This window comes from Branchiostoma lanceolatum, chromosome 2 (assembly GCF_035083965.1).
Source record: "Branchiostoma lanceolatum isolate klBraLanc5 chromosome 2, klBraLanc5.hap2, whole genome shotgun sequence".
NCBI classification, from domain to species: Eukaryota; Metazoa; Chordata; class Leptocardii; order Amphioxiformes; family Branchiostomatidae; genus Branchiostoma; species Branchiostoma lanceolatum.
The window spans coordinates 10,861,997-10,884,060 of NC_089723.1; the positions used below are offsets into that span (position 1 = coordinate 10,861,997).

Consider the following 22,064-nt stretch of genomic DNA (forward strand, 5'->3'; position numbering starts at 1 on the left):
ACTTTCTTTCCCCCTGTCCTAATTTATCCATTGTAATCACCTAAAACACCCGGCATGCTTCACAGTGCTCCCGCCATTCAGGGAAAGACGGGTTGTACTTTCACAAATTTCTGCAGTTTCGCCTTTAGTTTTCCTAAGAAAACAATTAAATTCTAACAACAATGGGTACCGAGGAAGATGTTCTTCGTATCGGGAGGAAGTTGGATAAGCTGATTGCGAAGAATTCGTTCGTGAGTACTTTTTAGCGTGTATATTCTCTTTTCTAGGATGTGGTCAAATTTTTGTCAACATCATGAACATGGCCACGCGACGTTACAGGAACAGAAGAACTCTGTCTAGCGGAAAGTAAATTGTTTAAAACTAGTGAGTTATATAACATTCTGTTTGGTCCATTTAATTAGATGAGAAACTGTTAAGGATAGGAGATGTTGTAGAAAATATTATCCATGTTGTGATACTGGTGCATATAATATAATTTGTTTTGTTTAGATTTCACTGTATAATAATATTTTGTGCGCATATCAATTCATGCTCATCCCAAACCAAGCAGTTCTCGAAATACTTTGCATTCATAAGCACCTGCAAAAGTGTCTGTGTGTGTGCCTGTGTGTGTGTGTGTCTCAACACGACAAGTCGAAAAGGATGTTGGATGCATCAGCCCTTTACCAACTCAGGTGAAATTATAAATTTATCTGACAAACTCAGAGTAGAGTAGAGTTGATAATTTCCGCCAGGTAGGAACTCCGGTTCCAGTTTAGGCCGCTCTTCGATTTATCTCACTGTCATCAGCCCAATACTGTAAATGCAGAAATGTTCGCGGTGGTTTTATGTTCGCGGTTTTCGCGGCGACCGTTTCACCTCGAACTTAAAACCACCGCAAACATTTTTGTCCAATATTGTAGCAGTATGTGACTACAGCACTGCCGCAAACTTAAAACCACCGCGAACACTCCATATTCGCCTAAGCGCGAGATAAAAACCATGCAAACTTAAATGTATTTACAGTACCCTAAACCTGACCCAGGTAATCCTAACCCTAACTCTGGCTGAGTCAACCAGGGTGTTGGGCCGAGTTGGTAAAGGGCCGAATTGCCCTGATCCCGGCCTAGCATGGGATGGATCATGTAACTGTTAAATTAGCTTTGAGATTTTAGATACATGCAAAGGTTAAGTTTGATGGGTCATTCAGTGTGATATAATATTATAAGTAATAACCAGAAGCCACATAAGTTACACCAAAGTGCGGTTATATGGTTAACTTATACTGGTTATACAGATACAGATGGCAAGCATTGTCAAGAATTGTTTTGTGTGACAGTCTGAACATCGCTTAAAACTTTTGACATTGTTGTAGGACTACGACATCTTATCCAGTTGGTTCCCTTTCGACATGCTGTAATCATTTGGCATGATATTTTTTTGACCCTCAGGAAAATGCTCTGGACATTCTGAAGTCTCTGAAGGAGCTCCCGATGACTCTAGATATTCTACAGGTACAGTTTGACAGTCATTAATCATTTTGTCAATTGCTGTGAGTATCCGAACCAAGAGCTGTGTTGAAAAATTTAGGATATGTACATTACAGTTAGAACAAGTAAATAACGCAAAATTCATTAAGGTACAGGTTCAAAATACAGTAGAATCTGCTTAACAGTTAACTGCACATCCCATTTGTCAGCGTATTTGGTGCAATTATCCGGCTGGTGCAATTATGCGAAGTTGCCCAGCTGGACCAGTAGTACACTTTATGTCATACCTGGGCCTGATACGGGTGTTCCGGACCGTGTGATAACTATCTGGATCACATAGGGTTCGGGAGTGTTATCACACAGGCTTCCATGGAATATTTCGAATGCATTTCGAGCGCGCCGGTTGCTCCGCCGTCGGAAATTCGAATACCAGATTCGGAGGTTAGAATCACTGTTGTTACAGTTTCTTGTTCGAGTTCACAAAACTCCCTCAACTTCTGGCCCATTCTGCATTGAAATGTGTGTTTTCTCGGGTGGGTATGACCAAGGTATGACATAAATAAAATACAACACGTTGTATTCCGCATCACCCTCGGTCCCTGCGACCCGCGGTCGGGCTGGTACCTCGGGTGATATGTATCATACAGGAGGTGAATAGTTTATAAACCTCGGTGTGCTGTATGAACTTGAGCCGAACCCTCGTATACATCCTTCGGGTGAATGTAGGAAGTTTCTAGGACGTGGATTCAGCCCTGCCATAAAAAATGTAACACTAACAGATCACTTCAGCACCGCATCGCCAAAAGCGACTGCTATGTCCGTCTACGCGTCCTTGCCGAGTCGCTGTGTGGTTTCCGACTAGATATTCGTAAAGACACCGGCCGACTTTTATTATTGCAGCAGTATGTTAACATAGCGCTGCCACGAACCTAAAGGACAACACCCCATGTCCTCAAAATCAAATCCCTGCGAACTTCAATGCATTCACAGTAAGAAGACAGTGTACAGGTAGGGACCAGTTTTTATTGAGTACAGAATGCTGTCTGCCAAAGCGTAACGCCGCCTTTGGCAGGTGTGCCTCTCTTAAGTTTATGGTGCCGACACGTCCCGTACCGGCCCGGGACCTCGGATACGATCGCTATCAACGTCATGGTTGTCAATGGAGACCACCTTCTCTTATTGGCGGTATTGTGCCTCTAAACAGGCAGTTATCGGCTCATTTGTACCGCATTTGTCGATTTTAGCGCTCCTTTTTAGTTGACTTGTCGACGATGTTTGAACAAATCCGGCATTTGTGACAATGCGCTGTGCAGATATGCGGAGTCACTAACAATGGAGTGAATGGGAACTGGTTTGGGATTTTGGCATTTGGTGCAATTAAATGGGGTGTGCGTTAATCTGTTGTACAATTAAGTGGATTCTACTGTACCAAAACATCAATGTACCAGCCAGTACTGTACCTGAATATACTTACACTTAAGACTTAACTTACGTATAGAACTTTTTGACTTATTTTGTTACTAAAAATGTATTATTCCTATCAGATGAAAATTTAGTACTCTCATCTCCCAAATAAACATACCACCCGGAATAAACATACCCCCTGGACAAATCTTCAAAATCTAATAAACGTACCCCCTGGAATAAACATACCCCCCGGAAATTAACCAAATTTACAGATAACTGTGTCCATGCTACTTCTGTCCGAGAGAAAGATGATAAGCAGGTAGCCGTAGGTTCTCTTTATTCATTTATGCCTGTCTGAGGACCAGACCAGTAAAGTGTGTAAATATTGAACAGAATAACTGTGCACATCTTACTCAAATTATAATCTTCCTTGCCACTTGAAAAAAAAAATATAGTAGCAATGTTGAAAAATTGGGCATAGGTTCCCCGCTATGACCCCCAACCGGGGGCCAACGGTGCTTTCAAATTCAACAAGTGAAAATGTACATGATACAGTCAAACCTGTATTAGCGGTCACCTTTGCATAGCGGCCACCTGCCCATAGTGGTCACTTTTTGTTGGTCCCTTGGATTTTTCCCATTGACATAAGCATTAAGAATTAGGCTATAGCGGCCACCTGTCCAACGCGGTCGCGGCCAGACGATTTTCGGTCCCGCGAGTACAGGAACACTGCCGATAACAGGCAATGTGCGCCGGTGGAAGCCGCATCGCCACCACACGCCGGGTTCAAAATCTTCATTTTTTAATGCAGTTATCAAGTTTATGTGAACTCAACTTGACAGGATAATAATGATAAAGAAAACAAGAATGTTTTATCTTTGTTAGATTATCCATGGTTTGACGCGAACTGAAGTATTTCTTCACATGGCTTGCGTGTGTACATCGTAGCATATTTGACTATTTCTGTGCATTTGGACTGGGCAAAAATTACGATAGTTTTTGGAAAATACAACCCGCACATCTATCTGATGCGCTAAGTTCGCGAATTATTTCAATGTCGGCCCAATATTTCCGTTTTCCCCGGGAATTCATCCGAAAATTTTCAAAATGGCGGAGCAGCATAAAGGTCATCGGAAGACACCACTGTTGCGGAGGTATAGTGTGTTAAATTTATTTTGCTGCAAACTATCACTGAGGATAATCACTTAACCAAAAGCCTCAAACTAAATATAGATAACATTACTATGATGTAAAATTTGGGCTGTTGCAATTTTCTTAAAAGAAAAAAAAGCCCTCAAAAGAGCGACCTTCCTCTCATTACCCTATTAGCATAATGGTAGAAGCCGATCATGACAAGCAAACAACAACAGACAAGGAAAATTGTCGCCACGATTTTATGTTTGAAAACGGTCGAAAACTAACAGTAAGTGGCGACTGAGCAACATGTATTTTGTTCTTAACTAACTAGGTGGCATTTTGCTGCGAAGGACTTAGTTTCATATGATTAAAACTCGTTGGTGACGCGTGTGCCGGCAGCGAAGCAGTCGCGAATGATCAAGAGTAGAGTATGGCGATGCTGGTCTGTTCAGACATGAAGCTCGAGCAAGCCATGGATTTTGGAGTTGGTAGATACAATAATTCTTTTTTCAAGCCCATAATAGAAGTAAAAGAACAACAATCGAATTTCTAAAATGTGCCTTACCTATGTTAATGTTTAAATGTGTACTGTACGGTGAATAAAAAAAATGTATCTCAGTGGGTACTGAAAACATGTGTCACTCGTGGTCAATTAATCAACATTTTCTCCATAGCGGCCACCTGTCCTTAGCGGCCAGTTTTGGCCAGTCCCTTGAGTGACCGCTATAGACAGGTTTGACTGTACATGCATTTTCTACTTGGAACTTGAAGCAAGTGACCAAGGAAAATTGTTGTACAGTCAAACCTGTCTATAGCGGTCACTCAAGGGACTGGCCAAAACTGGCCGCTAAGGACAGGTGGCCGCTATGGAGAAAATGTCGATTAATTGACCACGAGTGACACATATTTTCAGTACCCACTGAGATACATTTATTCACCGTACAGTACACATGTAAACATTGCTTAGGTAAGTCACATTTTAGAAAGTCGATTGTTGTTCTTTTACTTCTATTATGGGCTTGAAAAAAAGAATTATTGTATCTGCCAACTCCAAAATCCATGGCTTGCTCGGGCTTCATGTCTGTACAGACCAGCATCGCCATACTCTACTCTTGGTCCTTTGCGACTGCTTCGCTGCAGGCACACGCGTCACCAACGAGTTTTAATCATATGAAACAAAGTCCTTCGCAGCAAAATGCCACCTAGTTAGTTAAGAACAAAATACATGTTGCTCAGTTGCCACTTACTGTTCGTTTTCGACCGTTTTGAAACATAAAATCGTAGCGATAGTTTTCCTTAGTCTGTTTTTGTTTCACTTCCCGCTTGTCATTATCAGCTTCTACCATTATGCTAATAGGTACTCAGAAGAAGGTCGCTCTTTTGATGGCTTTTTCCTTTTCAGGAAATTGCAATAGCCCAAATTTTACATCATATTAATGTTATTCATATTTCTTTTGAAGCTTTTGGTAAAGTAATTATCCTCAGTGATACTTTGCAGCAAAATGAATTTAGCGCATTATACCTCCAAAACAGTGGTGTCTTCCGTTGACCTTTGTGCTGCTGACTATCAGCGCCATTTTGAAAATTGCGCGAAACACGTTTTGACTTTGAGCACCGGGGAAAACGGATATTGGGCCGGCATTCAAACATTTCCCGAACTTACCGCATCAGCTACATGTGCGAGTTGTATTTTCCAAAAAGCTGCCGTAATATTTGTCCAGTCGAAATGCACAGAAATGGTCAATTTTGCTACGATGTACAAACGCAAGCCATGTGAAGAAAATTATACTGACTTCGCGTCAAACAAATGGATTTTCTAACAAAGATAAAACATTCTGGTTTTCTTTATTATCATCCTATCCAGTTGAGTCCACATAAATTTGATAACTGCGTGAAAAAATGAAGATTTTGAACCCGGCGTGCGGTGGCGATGCGGCTTCTACCGGCGCGCCGTGACCGTTACTGACAGTGTTACTGTACTCGCGGGACTGAAAAAGCCTAATTCTTAATGCTTATGTCAATGGGAAAAATCCAAGGGACCGACAAAAAGTGACCACTATGGGCAGGTGGCCGCTATGCAAAGGTGCCTGCTAATACAGGTTTGACTGTATATACTGACATATAGTCAAAACATGACAAGCAGTCACCAAACTTCTCAGTTCACTTGGATGGGCAACACTTTCAAAGTTTACTTTTTTTATACAAATGTATCAACATTTAGAACATGAACAGAAAATTACAATATCCTGAATATATGGTCATCACAGGTAAAGTTATCAACTTATTTGTAAAAGCCATAGAGAAAGGGAAGAATTATGACATGTATATGATGTAACTTTTTTTCTTTCCCAACTTGCCATTTATCTTCTATGCATTGCATATAGAAATATAGATTTGTAAACATTACATGCAACAAACCATTGTGTTGTGTCAAGGACATTATCATATAATATCAAGGACAATATCATATAATGTTCTGGTTTTTGTTGTTGCAATCCAAATAATTTGAAATCCAAAAATTACTCTTGTATGTAGAAAAAAAAATTCATTTTGAGAAACTAAATTGTCAACAAATTTGTGAGAAACCTCAGGCTTGTTATAGAATGTTGCCAAATTTTAACCACAGGGTTCTCATGTTACTCATGAAAGGGTGAGCTAGACAGTAGCTGGCGCAGAAGACAGAAAGGGGCGGGGCTAACAAAGCTACATGCATGTTCTTAGAAAACTGCAGCATTCTTTCTGTAGAGGGGTGATCTTTTTTGAAACATTTTTAAGTGATAATAACGGTGACTAGATTGCAATTAAATTTTATGTATAGACTTTAATATTGAAATTCTCTTTGTAAAAATGCAAAATACATTTCTGGCTAAGGCAAAGGAGTTTTATTTGTAGACCAAAAAGAGTATTTTAAAGGGGCATATTGTAGAATCTGGTGGGCAAAAACTACAAATAGTAAGAATTTGAAAGATCTACACTAAGATTCACATTTGTAACTTATTTGTTACTTATTTGCAACATATTCCCGTCATTTTGTCACATTTCCACCATTGATAAACGACGAAAAACGCAAAACGTGTAAAATCTGGTTCATCTACATATTAACTTGCGTCCCGCAAGTTAATATGCAAATAAGCCAGCGTAGAACGCTACGAAAAATCCGAATCGACCGTTATGGTTGGAGTTCGAGCGTCACAGGAAAATCACCACAAGTGAACAAACTTCAGAACGTTGGGCGTTCGATCGCGTGTTCGGTGGTTCGTCGGAATGTTGGACAAGATGGCGGCCAATTCAAGCGGTGGTGGGGATTGCGTATATAATTTTTTTCAAGACGTTCGCACGACACTACAAAGTCGCATCCGTACGTGATGAATATTGCTGTGCAGTGTAATAAGGTAGATTCAACTAATGATGTAGAAAAATAATCAAAAACAAAGAATTTTGTTTTATGTTCATGTCACAATATGCCCCTTTAAGGGGATCCCAGGTTAGCAAAACTCTGATTTCAAAAAAATAATAAACTTACTGTCCAAAATAAGAACGTACTGGGTAGATTTTGAGGCTGAAAAAAATATACGTACCGGTACGTTTATTTGGGAGATGAGAGTAGTGGAAAAGGATGAAGACAGTGGCATAGTGTGGCGCAATTGGTAGGGTGTTTCACCCAGAACCGAGAAGTCCCGGGCTCGAAACCACTGTTATGCCCCGATGTTGTGCCCTTGGGAAAGGCACTTAACACGACTTTCCTCACTCAACCCAGGTGTGAATGGGTACCTGACTTTGGTTGGGGAAGGTCGTATTGAGCTCACCTGCTGGCGCCGAATGGCAGCCGCCTAGACTCTTGCGACAGTTCCACAAAGTGCAAGTGTGGAGCAGATATGTACATGTATCTGTTGTGTATTATGACTTGTGATTGTAAACCCTGCAACAATTCAGCACTAACTGCCATTGCATGGGTAATTTCTGACCAATAAACCGTTATTATTATTATCATCATTTGGGCATTGAAATCAGCACCATCTTTGATTTGAGATCCTGTCAAAAGCGATGTACATGTAGTTTCTCTGCAAATTATGCATGCAGTCTAATTAAACATTCTGTTAGCTGTTTACCATGTTTCTGTCATGATTGAAGACTGTGACCACAGGTTACTTTGTCAACAGTACAGGTACGGACTTGCACCTGTGCCTGATGTTACGTTTACGTACATGTACTCAGCCCTATAAAAGGCTATATGAGCATGTAGCTAATTTTTGTGATACATGGTGCAGGGCTCAAAAGACTTTTTTGGCATTACTTGCAAAATTGCAAGTTGGCAAAAATTTTACTTGCAATTTGAAAAATTAACTTACAATATTGTAGTCAGTATGTAACTGCTTCTTTTGCTGTACAAACATACTCAGCCTGACATAGCAACTTTAATTTATAGCATTATTAGAAGACTAAAATATTTTACATGTATTGTGATTAAAAAATATTCATGGTAAATTATATAGTCAGTGGTAAACACAAAAACTCAGTAGTAGATCTAAACACAAAAACAGTTTGGCATTACAACATGTACAACTTTTTAAAAAGATTGAAAAAAATCAGCTTAGCAGAATTCGTAATGTAGCAGCAACAATAACAAAATTACTTAATTTTGCCCCTAGAAAGGAAATGGTGACTTAAACATGGTGCTTGAATCATTTACTAGCCTTATGACCACTGGAGGCATCAAGCAAGAATCCTGCAGTGTCATGAAAATCAGTCTGTTATTTACATGTGCATGGCGGCCATTATGACTTTCTGACAGTAAATTTTTGTCTTTTTCAACGCAAATGTCATCTATGAAGGGTTTTAGCTGGTTTAGAACAAAAAACATTCATTTCTGTGTTGCAATTGAAAATTTACTGTATTTTATGGGGTGATAGTGTGTGTGTGTAACGAGAGCAGCTTGTTCCCAGGCATTCATGGAACAAAGGTTCAAACAAACAAACAAACAAACTTGTATTTTCAACTTGCAAAATTGCAAGTTCATATTATTTATACTTGCAAATCTTGAAAATCACTTGCAAATTGCAAGTTGCTTAATTGTATGTCGAGCCCTGTTGTGTATGGTGACTAGCCTCTACCAGGCCCCATCCTATCGCTGGGAAAATAGTAGAAATTGGCTGAGGCAGTCCGCTATACAGGGTAGTCCGCTAGGCAGTGAAGCTCCATTATCGATGGACGTCCATCGATAATGGAGCTTCACTGTATAGCGGACTACCCTGTATAGCGGACTGCCTCAGCCGATTTCTACTATGGTGCTCAAGCTTAGCTTTCCTTGAATATACAGCATCCTCCCTGTAATTTCTTTTTGTAACAATTTTGTCATTTGCAATTTAGTTTGTAATCATGTACAGTGTCCCCAATCACATGTACTCATACCTTGCAGAAAACACGAATTGGGATGTCAGTCAACAACCTGAGGAAATCCAGCAATAGTGAGGAAGTGAACGGCCTGGCCAAGTCTTTGATAAAAAGTTGGAAGAAACTCCTGAGCCAGAATGGTGAATACATGACATTGTGACCTTTCTTCTTCTACTGAGTATTTAATACCAGCTCAGAAAAGAACAAGAAATAGTCATGCCTTGAAGTACCACTACCTGAGTTATCAACCCAGGATTGATGTGTTCAAAAAGTTGTGCTTATCTAGAAGTAGAACTTTCTAGAGTGAAACTCGTTGCCACCAAATAACGTTACAGTAGGGGTATCTTCACTTGATATTAACTTAAAACAACGCTTACAGTTAGATGTGCAAAGGTTATTTGTGAAAGGTTGTTCAGTGTAACTAACCAGCTACTCTCACCTCTCAAATAAACGCACCGGTACATTTATTTTTTTTCGCCTCCAAATCCGCCCGGTACTTTCTTATTTTAGACGGTATGTTTACTATTTTTTTGAAAAATGGAGGCTTTGCTAACCAGGAATCCCTCTAAAATCAAAAGTTTTGTTTTTTCTGCCCGTAGGTCCCTGGCATTTTTGCTCGTAATTCGCTATTTTTCGGCCTAGCGGTGTTGATTTTCCCGCCGCCTCGTAAAAATTATCCTGCCGGCGCTTGAACATATCGGTCGATATCGCTATGACGCTACAAAGTAAACGGGAAAATAAGACGCGACATTGACATTTCAAAATACAATTTTCATATAAATAACTTTGATAGTCTCTGTTTACATCGTAAGCCCAAGGAGTGAACCAAAGCATGCTGATCAAAGAACGAGTGGAGTGCATGGGGAATAATTCCTGCCCACTATCGGCAGCGCGGCGGAAGAATGAATTGTTGGCAGAAGACATGTTACATGTAAAAACAGCAATCACAACTTAACTTCCCTTGTGATATGTGTTTTGAGGCCACAAAATCTCTGAAACGGCAGAAATATAATAATAGAAGTTTATTGCAAGTTCATGCCCGTGGGCTAATTGCAAATACATGGTAAAAACATAGAGAAAAACATACATGCGTCAGTAAACTGTGTCTGACTTTGTTGTAACAATAGGCTACTGGTACTAAATACAATTGTTGGCTATATCTAAACTAGCTGGGTTTGACTTCTTTTTCGGAAGCAGTGGAAGACGAAAAGTCCCACTTTTTCTAGAATTTGTGGGTTCTGTGATTTCAAGAGAAAGGTAGCTTTTTGTTCATCCGTGAGTGTGTAAAAAAGGTAGCTTTTTGTTCATCCGTGATATCCGATATGATTCAGTAAACAACAGCTCGAAATTGCGAAACATGGCCGCCACTCTCTGCCGCTATCAGGCATGGCGAGTCATACCGATCTTTAAATTGATACCGTAAACACAGGGAAATATTAAATTTTTGGGCAACGATGGACACAGAAGGCCATTCTTATTTTCAGAGGGTTCTATATTTTAAAATGACCGTAAGACTTTATCAATTTAGCGGATAATGGCGGTTTTCTAGTGTCAACTTGAAATCGGTAACTTCTTAGTATGTGCGGTCTGAAACGTTTAGCTACTTTTACAGTCGATCTCTGTTCAGTATTGTGAGTCCTACCGCGGGAACTCGAAATCCGAGCGTCTCACAAAAACTTTGATTAATTTCGACGCTACAGAGCAAACGTTTATAGACATATTAAGCCTTTTTTTTCGAGGGAGTGTGTTCATATATGTTTTTATGAAAATATGATCAGGTACATTAGTAGCTATCTGATGATTTTTGTTACAGTATGTCAGTGCAAGGACATTATAATTTTTGTCAGTAATCATAAATGATATACATGTACAACAATTTTCTTTGATCACTTGCTTCGAGTTCCAAGTAGAAAATGCACATTTTCACCTGAAAGCACCGTGGCCCCCGGTTAGGGGTCATAGCAGGGAACCTATGCCCAATTTTTCAACATTAATATTAGATTTTATCCAAGTGCAGAGGAAGATCATCATGATTTGAACAAGCTATGTACAGTTATTCTGTTCAATATTTATATACTTATACTAGGTATGGTCCTGAGGCATTATTGAATAGATATAACCTACCTGTTTATTATCTTATTTCCCTTGGAAAGTTGTATGGACACAGTTTACCTTGACTGTCAATATTGACGTTTTCCGGGGGGTACTTATATTTCAGGGGGTACTTATATGAGATTTTGAATATTTGTCCGGGGGTACTTCTATTTTAGGGGGTACTTCTATTTGAGAGGTAAGAGTGCTGTCGCGCCACATGCCTGCGAAGCTGGTGTGATACACCTGCTTTGAACTTGAACTTTAGTTGTTATACCACATTATCACATAGCCAGGTGGCGTCGACCAATCAGAAGCCTCCATTGCCCATGTGTTATGACCAGCGTTCCCGCCAGGCATACCTCAGTGCGTCTTTGGACGCACTTTTTTTGGAAAAGACGCACCCAGCTGGGCTGAGTGCGTCCATACAAAATTTTGAAGGGAGGCTAATTTCTGTCACAAGTGGAACTATAATCTTAGAACAACCGCTCATTTAGTAAGAAAGAAGCCTACGATGTACTTCCAGGACTCTCTGTTACGCATTGTTAGCAGTCCAGGGCCAGGGGCGGAGCACCGCACGCCTTCAAAACATCAAACTCACGCCGGGCGGCCCTGGCCCCAGTGAGACACGCCCCCGTAAGCTCTAAGATCCGAAGTTCAGTGAAGTGCCGACGGTCCTACGGCCGCGGGGCCAGTACACAAGATTCACTCGAACAAGGAGCGCCTCTAAATATCGTGTTGTTGCCCTCATTGTACTTTTTTAATGACAGTCATACAGATATTTGCGGCTCTATTAGTATTTTACAAGCCGTTTATATCTTGATCATGAACTGGGACGAGCTCAGGCGAAAGGTTCGCGCCAAACATGATCATGAAACGCCTGAAGGATGATAGCATCACAACGTAACAAAGCACACGGCAAGCACATCGATACATGAAAAAAATTATGTATGTCCCAGAAACTAATACAATTCACTAAAATCACACCCAACTTCTTGTAATCCTTCGATTTTATATAGAGAAATGTCATTGTGTTTATCAACTTACAATGTGATCGTGATTTCCCTCTTTTACGTTTGGATGCGGTGAACACACCTCAGTGCAGCCATCTTGTCAAAAGTTGTGTCGCGATTTCGTTCAATTTGCTACAATGTATTAGAAAATTGACGCAAAGACTTGATCTCTGGCTCGCATTATGACTGCACGAGTATGAGCATAGTTTTACGTACATCTAGGAAAAAAAGAATGGTACGTACAGGATGAAGAAAGCATGGAGAGTCGTCACTGGGAGCCGAAGCACGCACGGCTTTTCTGTAGAGACACAACTTTCTTTTCCATGGCTGTCGCCTGTAGGACTGTTTGCCTTGCAGCTACGATTTTGCCACTGGATGATTCATTGATTTTCTAGGATCGACCCAACATTGAACCGGCCTGGATGTCATGTTCACTTTTGTGACGGTAATTTATGCTTCTTTGACCGACAAATGGATTCTATACTTATCGCATATCGTCCGATAATCAACTAGTTTCATACTCGGTAACGTTACGAACGTTATCTTTTTTAATAAACTACGGCCTGCTTGTGAAAATTACTTGTAAGCTCATGTTTACTTACCTTTTCCTGTTAGTAACGTTCACGAGAACTACCGGTGTTAGTGACATAAAAACGAACTCTCCGGTCGAGAACAAAGGATCGAACTTGAAAACTGATAGCCGGTTTTATCAAACTAATCAAAGACTTGAATAGTATTTTCCATGCTCATTATCAAACTTAGTCGGTATCTACGTACCTCAAAACACGAATATAGAAGTAAAACAATGTGTTAGAAGTAAACAACAACGGGTGACAACATAATCTACCGATTTCCTGCGTTTTGAAAAGCACATTTTTGGGTCGTTCTCGTTAGCACTGCCACCGATAATGACAATGGCGGCGGTAAAAGGGACCACTGACAACCACTCTCAATCGCATGATTTGTCTCTCAAAATGCGGGAGATTGCGTTTCTGAAGGCTTGAAGATACAAAATTTCCCGGGGGAGAATCCCCCCGGACCCCCCTAAATCGCGACCGCCTACGGCGGTCGGGTCGCGCCTTCGGCGCTCCACCCCCCCCCCCACCCCCCCATATTATATTTTGGTGGACGCACTCTTAACCTGGGCTGGCGGGAACGCTGGTTATGACGCCTTAACACACCCGTAATCATCATTCCTTCCATTATGAAGAGGGAGAGGTTATATTTTTGTTATCATTCGTATAATGTTTATTTGTTCCCAAAAATGTTTACTATCTTAGAATAAATCAAATATTTTGTAAGCATATGACAAAATTGAATAAACCATTTCAATACAAGTCAAATGTAAACGGGTGGAAAGCAAACAGTATTCAGACACCCAGCAAGGAGGAGTGATGATAATAGACAATAGAATAAATTTCAAAAAGATTTGACATGCCAAGATTGAAATGTTATTAAATATTATCTGTGGCAATTTTGGTTTTCAAAATGAAATCTATCATCTTCCTGTACAAAAAGGACAGATGTAAATTCTGAAATGCATTCTTAATAGTAAAAGGGATCTATGCATCATACAGGAATTGTCTACTCTTATATGGGTCAGGTTGGATAGGCTGTATGATAATAACGTTAATGACCCGCATATTCCTCTGTGTATATGGTGTCATAAGGCCTGGCCATGTGCTATAATCACCAAATAAAACCACAGAGTGAGCGAAGCGAACGAGATGGTTTTATTCGGTGGTTATAGCACATGGCCAGGCGTTATGACACTATATACACCGAGGGGCGGGTCATTAACCGTTGATTGCAGACTAATAGTAATAGCCAGAATTGAGTTGGCATTTAAATGTACAGCCGTTTGCAAATTGTATTATTAATTTGATAGCATGATTTAGGAAAATTGACTTATGGGTACATATACAATATACTGATAAATAGGAAATGTTCGCGGCGGTTTTATGTTTGCATATTTCATGGTGACCTCTATACTGTAAACTTCAAAACACAGAAAAAAATTTTGTTATAGTCTTCTGCCTGTCTACCCCCTTGTTTCAACTGCAAAGTTTAACTTTAAACCCATGTGAACACTCCATTTTTTCCCTTTTGGGAAAATTAATTCCCGCAACATTTCTTTTCTGTAGTTTGAAATCACGACTGTACCATTTTCCTAAAAAAAATTACTTGTGTACATGAAGGTGCCCCAAAAAGATCGGACTCTACCTCATCAGAGCCGTCAGAAAAGTCTCAACTCGAAGGACCGAAGTTGGAAAGACAGGACTCCAGCAGCACCGCGGGGTCATCATACTCTTCCAGCCAAGACAGCTTCCCTCCCGTGACTAAGACACATGACAGCGTGAGGGAAAAGTGCCGAGAGATGCTCGCTAACGCCTTGAAAACTGACGGTATGAAACATGAAGTGGAACCGTACATGTGCATTAGAATAACAGTTGACTCGTATAGTACATACATGTACATGTATAGTATTACATGTACATGTACATGTACATGTACATGTACATGTAGTAGCATGCCTAGTCCAGTGGTTAGTGACCCTGCCTCTGAACCAAGAGGTTTGGAGTTTGATTCCTGGTAGTTGTTGCTCACCGGACTTACCAGTACTACTGGAAAGGGTTGCAGCATTTAGGACGGGATGTGTCCACTATGAATTGTACTTGTCAAAAAGAGCTAGGGGAATCTCACTGGTACACTGAACTTGTATGTACTGAACTAGTGTACATAGCGTGTGTCTTAGTTTCTCAATTCCTGTTAACAAGTTTGTTCTTTTTCTTCAGCAAAGCCAGAAGATGATTTCAACTATGAGTTTACCGCAGCCAGAATTGAGGAATATATCCTTTCATCATTACTTTTGCCCCAGTTAAGGTCTCATTTCTGTATTACTCCGAGTGGGTATGCTAAAAGAGTGCGTGGCCCAAAAAATGAACGGCTGCATGAACGTGTGTGTATATCGGTGGGAAATTCCCTTTTGGCTAGGCCAACCTATCTCAAGCGTCAAACTGATGAAAGCTTGTTTGTATCTGAAGAAATTAGCAGGCAAAGTTCGGCAGCCGCGGGCGAGGTCGGACGTACACAGGCCGGGCATTGTGTGTGAATCGGTCCGGCGCTTACAGCTGGAAAGTGGCTTTGTGGGGGTGTAGCCAAGTGCAGTTTGTAATTGCTATAAAAAGAGATTGTATGTAGTGAAAACGTTGTCAATTTTTTTACATAATCTAGGGTAAATGTTCTCAACATGGAATGAAAAACATTGGCACATTTTCTATATCTTCATTACGAACGCGCCCATGTAAAACACGTATTATAACATGTAATCCTATGGGGCGAAAAAACTCATGAATGAGACCTTAAACTAATGATTGCTCATACTGTATGACATTGTGTATCTCTATCTGTCACACATACACATGGTCGACCAGGGCCTCCTGACTGTGGTTGGCAGTTAGCTAGCTATATGAGCAAGGTCATCTTTGCTTGGGAGTTGATTGAGGAAGTTTCCTTGCACCATGTTTAAATTATCAGCTGCACTGCTGATGTTTAAATTTTGAAAAAACAAAGTTGGGAAAGTGTTCTGCTTGGATGCAATCAGACTCTGAGGAGCGAATGATAGCTAGGTTAGGATGGACTCCAGGCTACTCCCAACCCAGCGCCTACCTTGGTTGGGGAGTGGCCGGGAGCAAACTCATGGAAAGGTCCCAAATATGTCACAGGTTCTTAAGTCTGAAATCCTATGGCAGTCAATTTTCATTGCTACATGTCTTTCTAGCGTCATACATAATACTGAAAGTTTAATCATTCATGGTCCTTAAAAGTTTAGCATGGAGATAGTCAATGCCTTTTTTTAAGATTATCCTATTCATAAAAGTCCTTATATTCTGTAGGATCCGTTAGATATGAGGTACTTGCTACTGCAATGGATGCTCTTGTTACATGTACAAGTTGCTATTTGGATACGCCACACATTGCTAAGACCATAGAGCTTTATTTGCAATTTATAACAACAGAAGTAATCTTTTTAAGGGGTCTTTACTGAACTAGTTGGTAAACGTACATTGTACATATACATGTACCCTTTTGTACCAATACAGTCAAACCTGCCCAAGGCGACCACCTGGAGGACCGAGGAAAAACGGTCGCGTTGGACAGGTGGTCGCCTTGAAGAGGATCAACTCACAACATGTTTCCAAGTTGAGTAGGTTACAGTATTGCATAGATGGATGGAACATAATTTATTGTCAAATGGAACATGATGGTATTTTAGACAGCATAACTACCTCCAGGTTTAATTCCCATTGACAGAAAGATCCTACAAAATTATATTTTTCGTTATCGTTTTAATTTTGGTGTGCCATTACATCGTGTACAAATTCCAGAATGCTTTTGACTTCAAAACATAGTGTCCGCCTCTCTCCAACAAAAACTTTCCGTCATAGGCAGCAAAATCCAATATCGCCATATGCTTGAAAATGAGGCGACCGTCATGGGCAGGGATTGTGCTCTGTGCGGTCCCGATTCGTGGCGGTCGCATTGGGCAGGTGGTCACCTTGGACAGGCAGCTTAATGCTTGTGCCTATGGGGAAACTTTTCGGGACCGAGAAAAAGCGGTCACCATGGCCAGGTGGTCGCCTAGGCAGGTTTGTCTGTAGTTTGAGTTTATCAGTATCTTTCTTCAAGTTGTTATTACTGGAGACCAGGAAACATGGAGGTATTGTGTGTGTGTGTGTGTGTGTAGTGTGTGTATTGTGTGTGTGTGGTTAGCAGGGTCTGGATGGATTGTAATGATATTTAGTATGTTGGGAAGACAGTCAAGGTAGATTACAGGCCACCTGATGGCTTACCTTGGTACTGCAGCAGAATGTCCGTTTTTTTGTATCTTTTGTTCTAGACATGCTAATTTTTGATATTTTGGTGGCAGCTATCTTATTGAATACATAGCTACTAGGTCATGATCATATAAGCTGCCCAGATTAAGAATTGCGTGCATTTCTATATGTGCTTGTTCTATTGTCCTTGACTATTAGTTCCACGTATCTTTCAAGAGTTTAAGAACACAGAGATGAAGTATAAGACCAGGGTGCGCAGCCGTATTGCCAACCTGAAGGATACCAAAAACCCCGGACTGAGAGAGAAGGTTCTTCATGGGGACGTCAGCCCTGAAAAAATGGCCAAAATGACCGCTGAGGTGAGGAATATCCTCTATGCTATAGGGTCGAACACCCTTCCACACCATTCCCCCCAATTGGTCTATTCTGTAATATAGTTATTATCTTATGACGGCAATGCCGCAATGACTTTTGCTGCTGAAAAAATAAGGCCATGATTGTTTAACTTGCCGCCTGCAGAAAAAAACATGGCAAAATTTCCAGCATTTTTAGTTTTGCCAGTTGTTTCTTGCATTCGTGTTTTGCAATGAGTTTTTTTGTCATCCAATGGTTAAGCCTTGTGTCATTTCCATCATTACAGATTAGTCTTTTACACAGAGATTGATTTGACCATGTTAGAACATTTGAATTCTGGGGTGAGATTTTCAGACAATTTTATTCATCAGGAAATGGCCAGTCCCGAGATGAAGGAACTTCGACAGTCCCTGACGAAGGAGGCGATTCGCGACGCTCAGATGGCCACAACAGGCGGCACTCAGACAGACCTGCTCAAGTGTGGAAAGTGTAAGAAGAGAAATGTCACCTACAATCAAGTAAGTATGGGTAGGGAACTCAACGGTGCAGCCCACAAGTCTTCCATGGAAAGGGTCCTCTCTAGTGCACACAAAAAAAAATTAAAGGGTTTTGAGTTATCATTGCTGATAATCTGCTTCAAAATGACATGGCATAGATACAAACATGGCTGAAAAGTGGAAAAAGTGATGTGTTTTTGGTGAATATTGATTTCGGCCTTTAGTCTTACTTCCAGGTACAGTCAAACCTGCCCAAGGCGACCACCCAGTGGACCGAGCAAAATCGGTCGCGATGGACAGGTGGTCGCCATGAAGAGGATTCCACTCACATGTTTCCAGGGCGAGGTTTTTAAATACAATACGTAAATGGATGGAAAATTATGTGAATTTAGACAGCATGACCCCCACCAGGTTCAATTCTCATTGACAGAGAAAGATCCTACAAAAATTACGTTTTCCGTTATCGTTTTGATAATTGTATACCGCTACATTGTGTACAAATTTTCGTCATAATTTTGTGTACAAAACAATAGTTGCCACGATGATCTCGCAGCGCCTTCCCGCATTCACACATTACATTAAATTGTACACACACACACACACACATCATCAAAGTTTTAAGGCCTTAGACAAATCCCTAGAAAAGACCTGCTGGTCCCAGCCTTTTTTGGGGCGCCGACCGCTGGATAAAAGGGTCAAAAAGTTTTCGGTCTGACAACTAAAGATGAAACGGAACGGTGTGAATTCGTAGCGCCGCGCCGCCAAGCTCTGTGCGACCGCATCGAAAGGTACATGTATGAGTCAGTGCAGCAGAACGCACAGCGTCCAATAAAGGTTTGTGAGATTCATGGAAATAAAAAGAAAATAAGAATATTAATTTTCATCAATAACTAGAGTATTCGTAAATGTTAATACACAAAAGCATCGTGTTTTAGAAAGGTCAGCGGTACGCCAAATCCGGGCCACGCCAAAGCCAAGATGGCGTCGGGACCAAGGAACAACATTTCTCGCCCGATGTTTTGCCCGCCGCGAAGTCATTTTTCGGCGAAATTTAGTAAGATACAGACACAATTTTGTTGAAAATACAAGAAATAGATAATAATTTTTTTGAAATCTGACTTTTTGACGCCATGCACTACGTATTCGTTTTGAAAATTGAGTTTAAACCGAACTGAGTTTTTCGGCAAACTATAAGATAATGATAGGCACAACAACATCACAAACATTTGTCTTTACAATTTGTTTATGAAGGGGGAGCGTTTTATTAAAACACTTCATGGAGGAATCGATGCTATAAAATTGCTATTCCATATATTTTGTCCTTATTTTTGTCCTTCAAAGTCTTGAAAACATTTCCGTGAAATCCGACAACAAAGTGATCCGATGTCACCACACGCTTGAAAATTAGGCGACCGCCATGGGCAGGGATTGTGCTGTGTGCGTTCCCAATTCGTGGTGGTCGCGGTGCGTTGGACAGGTGGTCGCCTTGGGCAGGCAGCTTAATGCTTGTGCCTATGGGGAAAAATTTCGGGACCGAGAAAAAGCGGTCGCCATGGCCAGGTGGTGGCGTTGAAAAGGTGGTCGCCTAGGCAGGTTTGACTGTATACCTCAGCTTTGAATGTGATGCATCCCTTTGCCCCAGATTGACTTTTGTTCAAATTCTATGGGTGGTGTTGCTATGCTTTATGAGGCAGTTTTTTTGTGGAAATCTGTGTGAGAATTTTCTTTGTAACTGGCTTGTTTATACCTCTCTCTTTCAGACAAGATCAGTCATTTTTGTGTCTAAGCTATGTGATGGGTTCAATCCCACGTGAAAATGTCCAATTTTTCTGCATCATTTTTGACCTGAATTTTTTTTTCTCCTAAAACCTAAGAAGACTTGAGAGGTTGAAGAAACTGTTCTTCATTCCCATACACAGTTTTTTGTCTTCAGAATTGCTTGCCTGTGTGTTTCTGGAAGAAGTGATTGCTCTGGTCAACCAAGACAAAGTAATAACTTCAAAAACAATGGACAATAGATAAGCTACAAGCACCTGTGATTTTGTTTTGACCCTTACACCTTGTTGCTGTTCCAGGTGCAGACACGGAGTGCAGATGAACCAATGACAACATTCTGCTACTGTAATGAATGTGGAAACCGATGGAAGGTGAGTCCTGCCCCTACAGTTCCAACACATGTACTTTGTTCTATTTGTATACCACAGAAGACACTACAAATAGTAATAAAAAATGCTAGGGGCACGTTTTAAACCTGTGCCCAGTTATAAAAGAAAACACAAAATGCGAAAAAACTGTCATGAATATAATAATGTATCTGCATTTCTTGATATTCACTTTTATTTTTCATGCCCACAAACAGCCCAGGAGGGCCCCAATTTGGAAATCTGGCCCTAGCAATACAGCCCTGGAGCTGAAATGTGACTCAGTAGAAGTTGAACACCAATTTTGTGGAAATGTTGGAACTCAAAAGCATTATGAAGTGGTCACAGGTTAATGCTAACTTCGTCTATACATGTACATGCCATTCTCCAAAGTCTGGCAAAAGTTGTTTCTTGGGCAGATATAAACAAGTGAGGTCCCTCATGGCATTGTTTCTCCTCTCTTCCAGTTCTGCTGAATTCCAGAAAAAAATCATCAAGATGTTAACACAGCTTCCCATTAGTGATGCAGTTGGAGAAAATGTACAAAGTATGCCATGTTGCATACACGAGTAACTTCAGCACCAACTGTGAATCATGTGAATAGTGTTTTGAGTTGGCCCTTAAATTCTGACATCCCTAAGAAATGGATACAGAAGGGTTACTCAAGAATTAGGCAACCCTGTCCACATTTCTTATTATATAAGGTGAGAAACCATGTCCATCTTCAGTGAGATTTCTCATGTTGTGGGATAATACCAGTCCTTGTACATTGTATTGTTCTCTATGCTTTGCATACTTTAGTACACTGTATATACTTGTAGACCCAAGACAGCAGCTGCATGTTTGAACAATTGGACATTAAAGATCATATAAATCAATTTCATTTCTCTTTTCTATGATGTTTGCTAGGACATGGGTAATAGAAAACACATCTTAGGTACAACTTGTCTGTACAGAACAGTGTCTGTAATGTTACTAGTATGTAGTTGACTTACATTTGCATGTTTACGTACATGTTGCACATGCTGAAAAACCAGTACATGTACCAAGAAAATCTTGAGACAAGAATATGATTTTAGGTCTGGACATGTTCTATCGTAGATAACTTGTATCCTCTGATTTTCACTTACTCAAGATGTCTCCAGCTGTATCTTGTAAGACATTACAGGAATGGCTACAGAAAAAGGCCAGAAATTATGAAAAAATTTCGTGGTGATACAGCACTGTATTAAGACTTGTCATTTAAGAACAAGTTCAGTTCTTAACCCTACAGTGACTGATGAGATATTCTATACACATAATCTTTTCTTCCAAGATCACTGCAAGACGCTTGTGAAACTGAAAGTAAGAATCCCTCTGGCTGTAGAGGGTTACATTGAATGACTGATATTATGTTTTTTGACATGATTATGCATTTACAAATTTGATATGAGCATGAGCAGTGCCAGTTTTGCATAATGTGTGCAAGATAGAAAACTACAGAAAGAGAGTGATTCTTGTACAATTCTAGCAATGTACTACATTGTATGATATCCTGGAGGGTTGGAAGAAGACCTTTGTGCTCATGGTGTACAATCTGTAATCATTGATGGGAGAAAAAGCAGACCACCTACATGTTTTTTGCTGACAACATGTACCGTGTGTGTATGACTAGCCATCATGTCTATGTACAAGAGTGGCTATCAGAATTAAAAAGTTGTACATATATTATAACCTACAGATTCAC

At 40.5% G+C, this 22,064-nt stretch overlaps 1 protein-coding gene across 3 annotated transcripts; it reads left to right on the forward strand.

Annotated features, from left to right (window-relative positions):
• The first annotated feature begins 49 nt into the window (after positions 1–49).
• LOC136427438 (transcription elongation factor A protein 1-like) lies at positions 50–22,051 on the forward strand. Of its 3 annotated transcripts, none has more exons than XM_066416290.1 (9): positions 51–230; positions 1,431–1,493; positions 9,430–9,544; positions 14,707–14,913; positions 15,304–15,357; positions 17,551–17,705; positions 18,072–18,218; positions 20,273–20,344; positions 20,806–22,051. In XM_066416290.1, exons 1-9 carry the CDS (start codon positions 162–164, stop codon positions 20,812–20,814), a joined length of 891 nt encoding a protein of 296 aa, XP_066272387.1. In that variant the 5' UTR covers positions 51–161; the 3' UTR covers positions 20,815–22,051. The 3 variants fall into 3 exon arrangements, with proteins under 3 accessions (XP_066272388.1, XP_066272387.1, XP_066272389.1); XM_066416292.1 differs by lacking the exon at positions 51–230 and adding an exon at positions 326–363; XM_066416291.1 differs by lacking the exon at positions 1,431–1,493 and having other exon boundaries at positions 50–230.
• The last annotated feature ends 13 nt before the right edge of the window (positions 22,052–22,064 follow it).

Excerpts from the sequence above, each read along its gene's own strand:
- LOC136427438 (XM_066416290.1), top strand. The coding sequence starts at position 162 with ATGGGTACCGAGGAAGATGTTCTTCGTATCGGGAGGAAGTTGGATAAG. Across the intron at positions 15,358-17,550 it reads CGCAGCCAGAATTGAGGAAT|GTATCTTTCAAGAGTTTAAG; the intron begins ATATCCTTTCAT and ends TATTAGTTCCAC. Across the intron at positions 17,706-18,071 it reads TGGCCAAAATGACCGCTGAG|GAAATGGCCAGTCCCGAGAT; the intron begins GTGAGGAATATC and ends TTTATTCATCAG.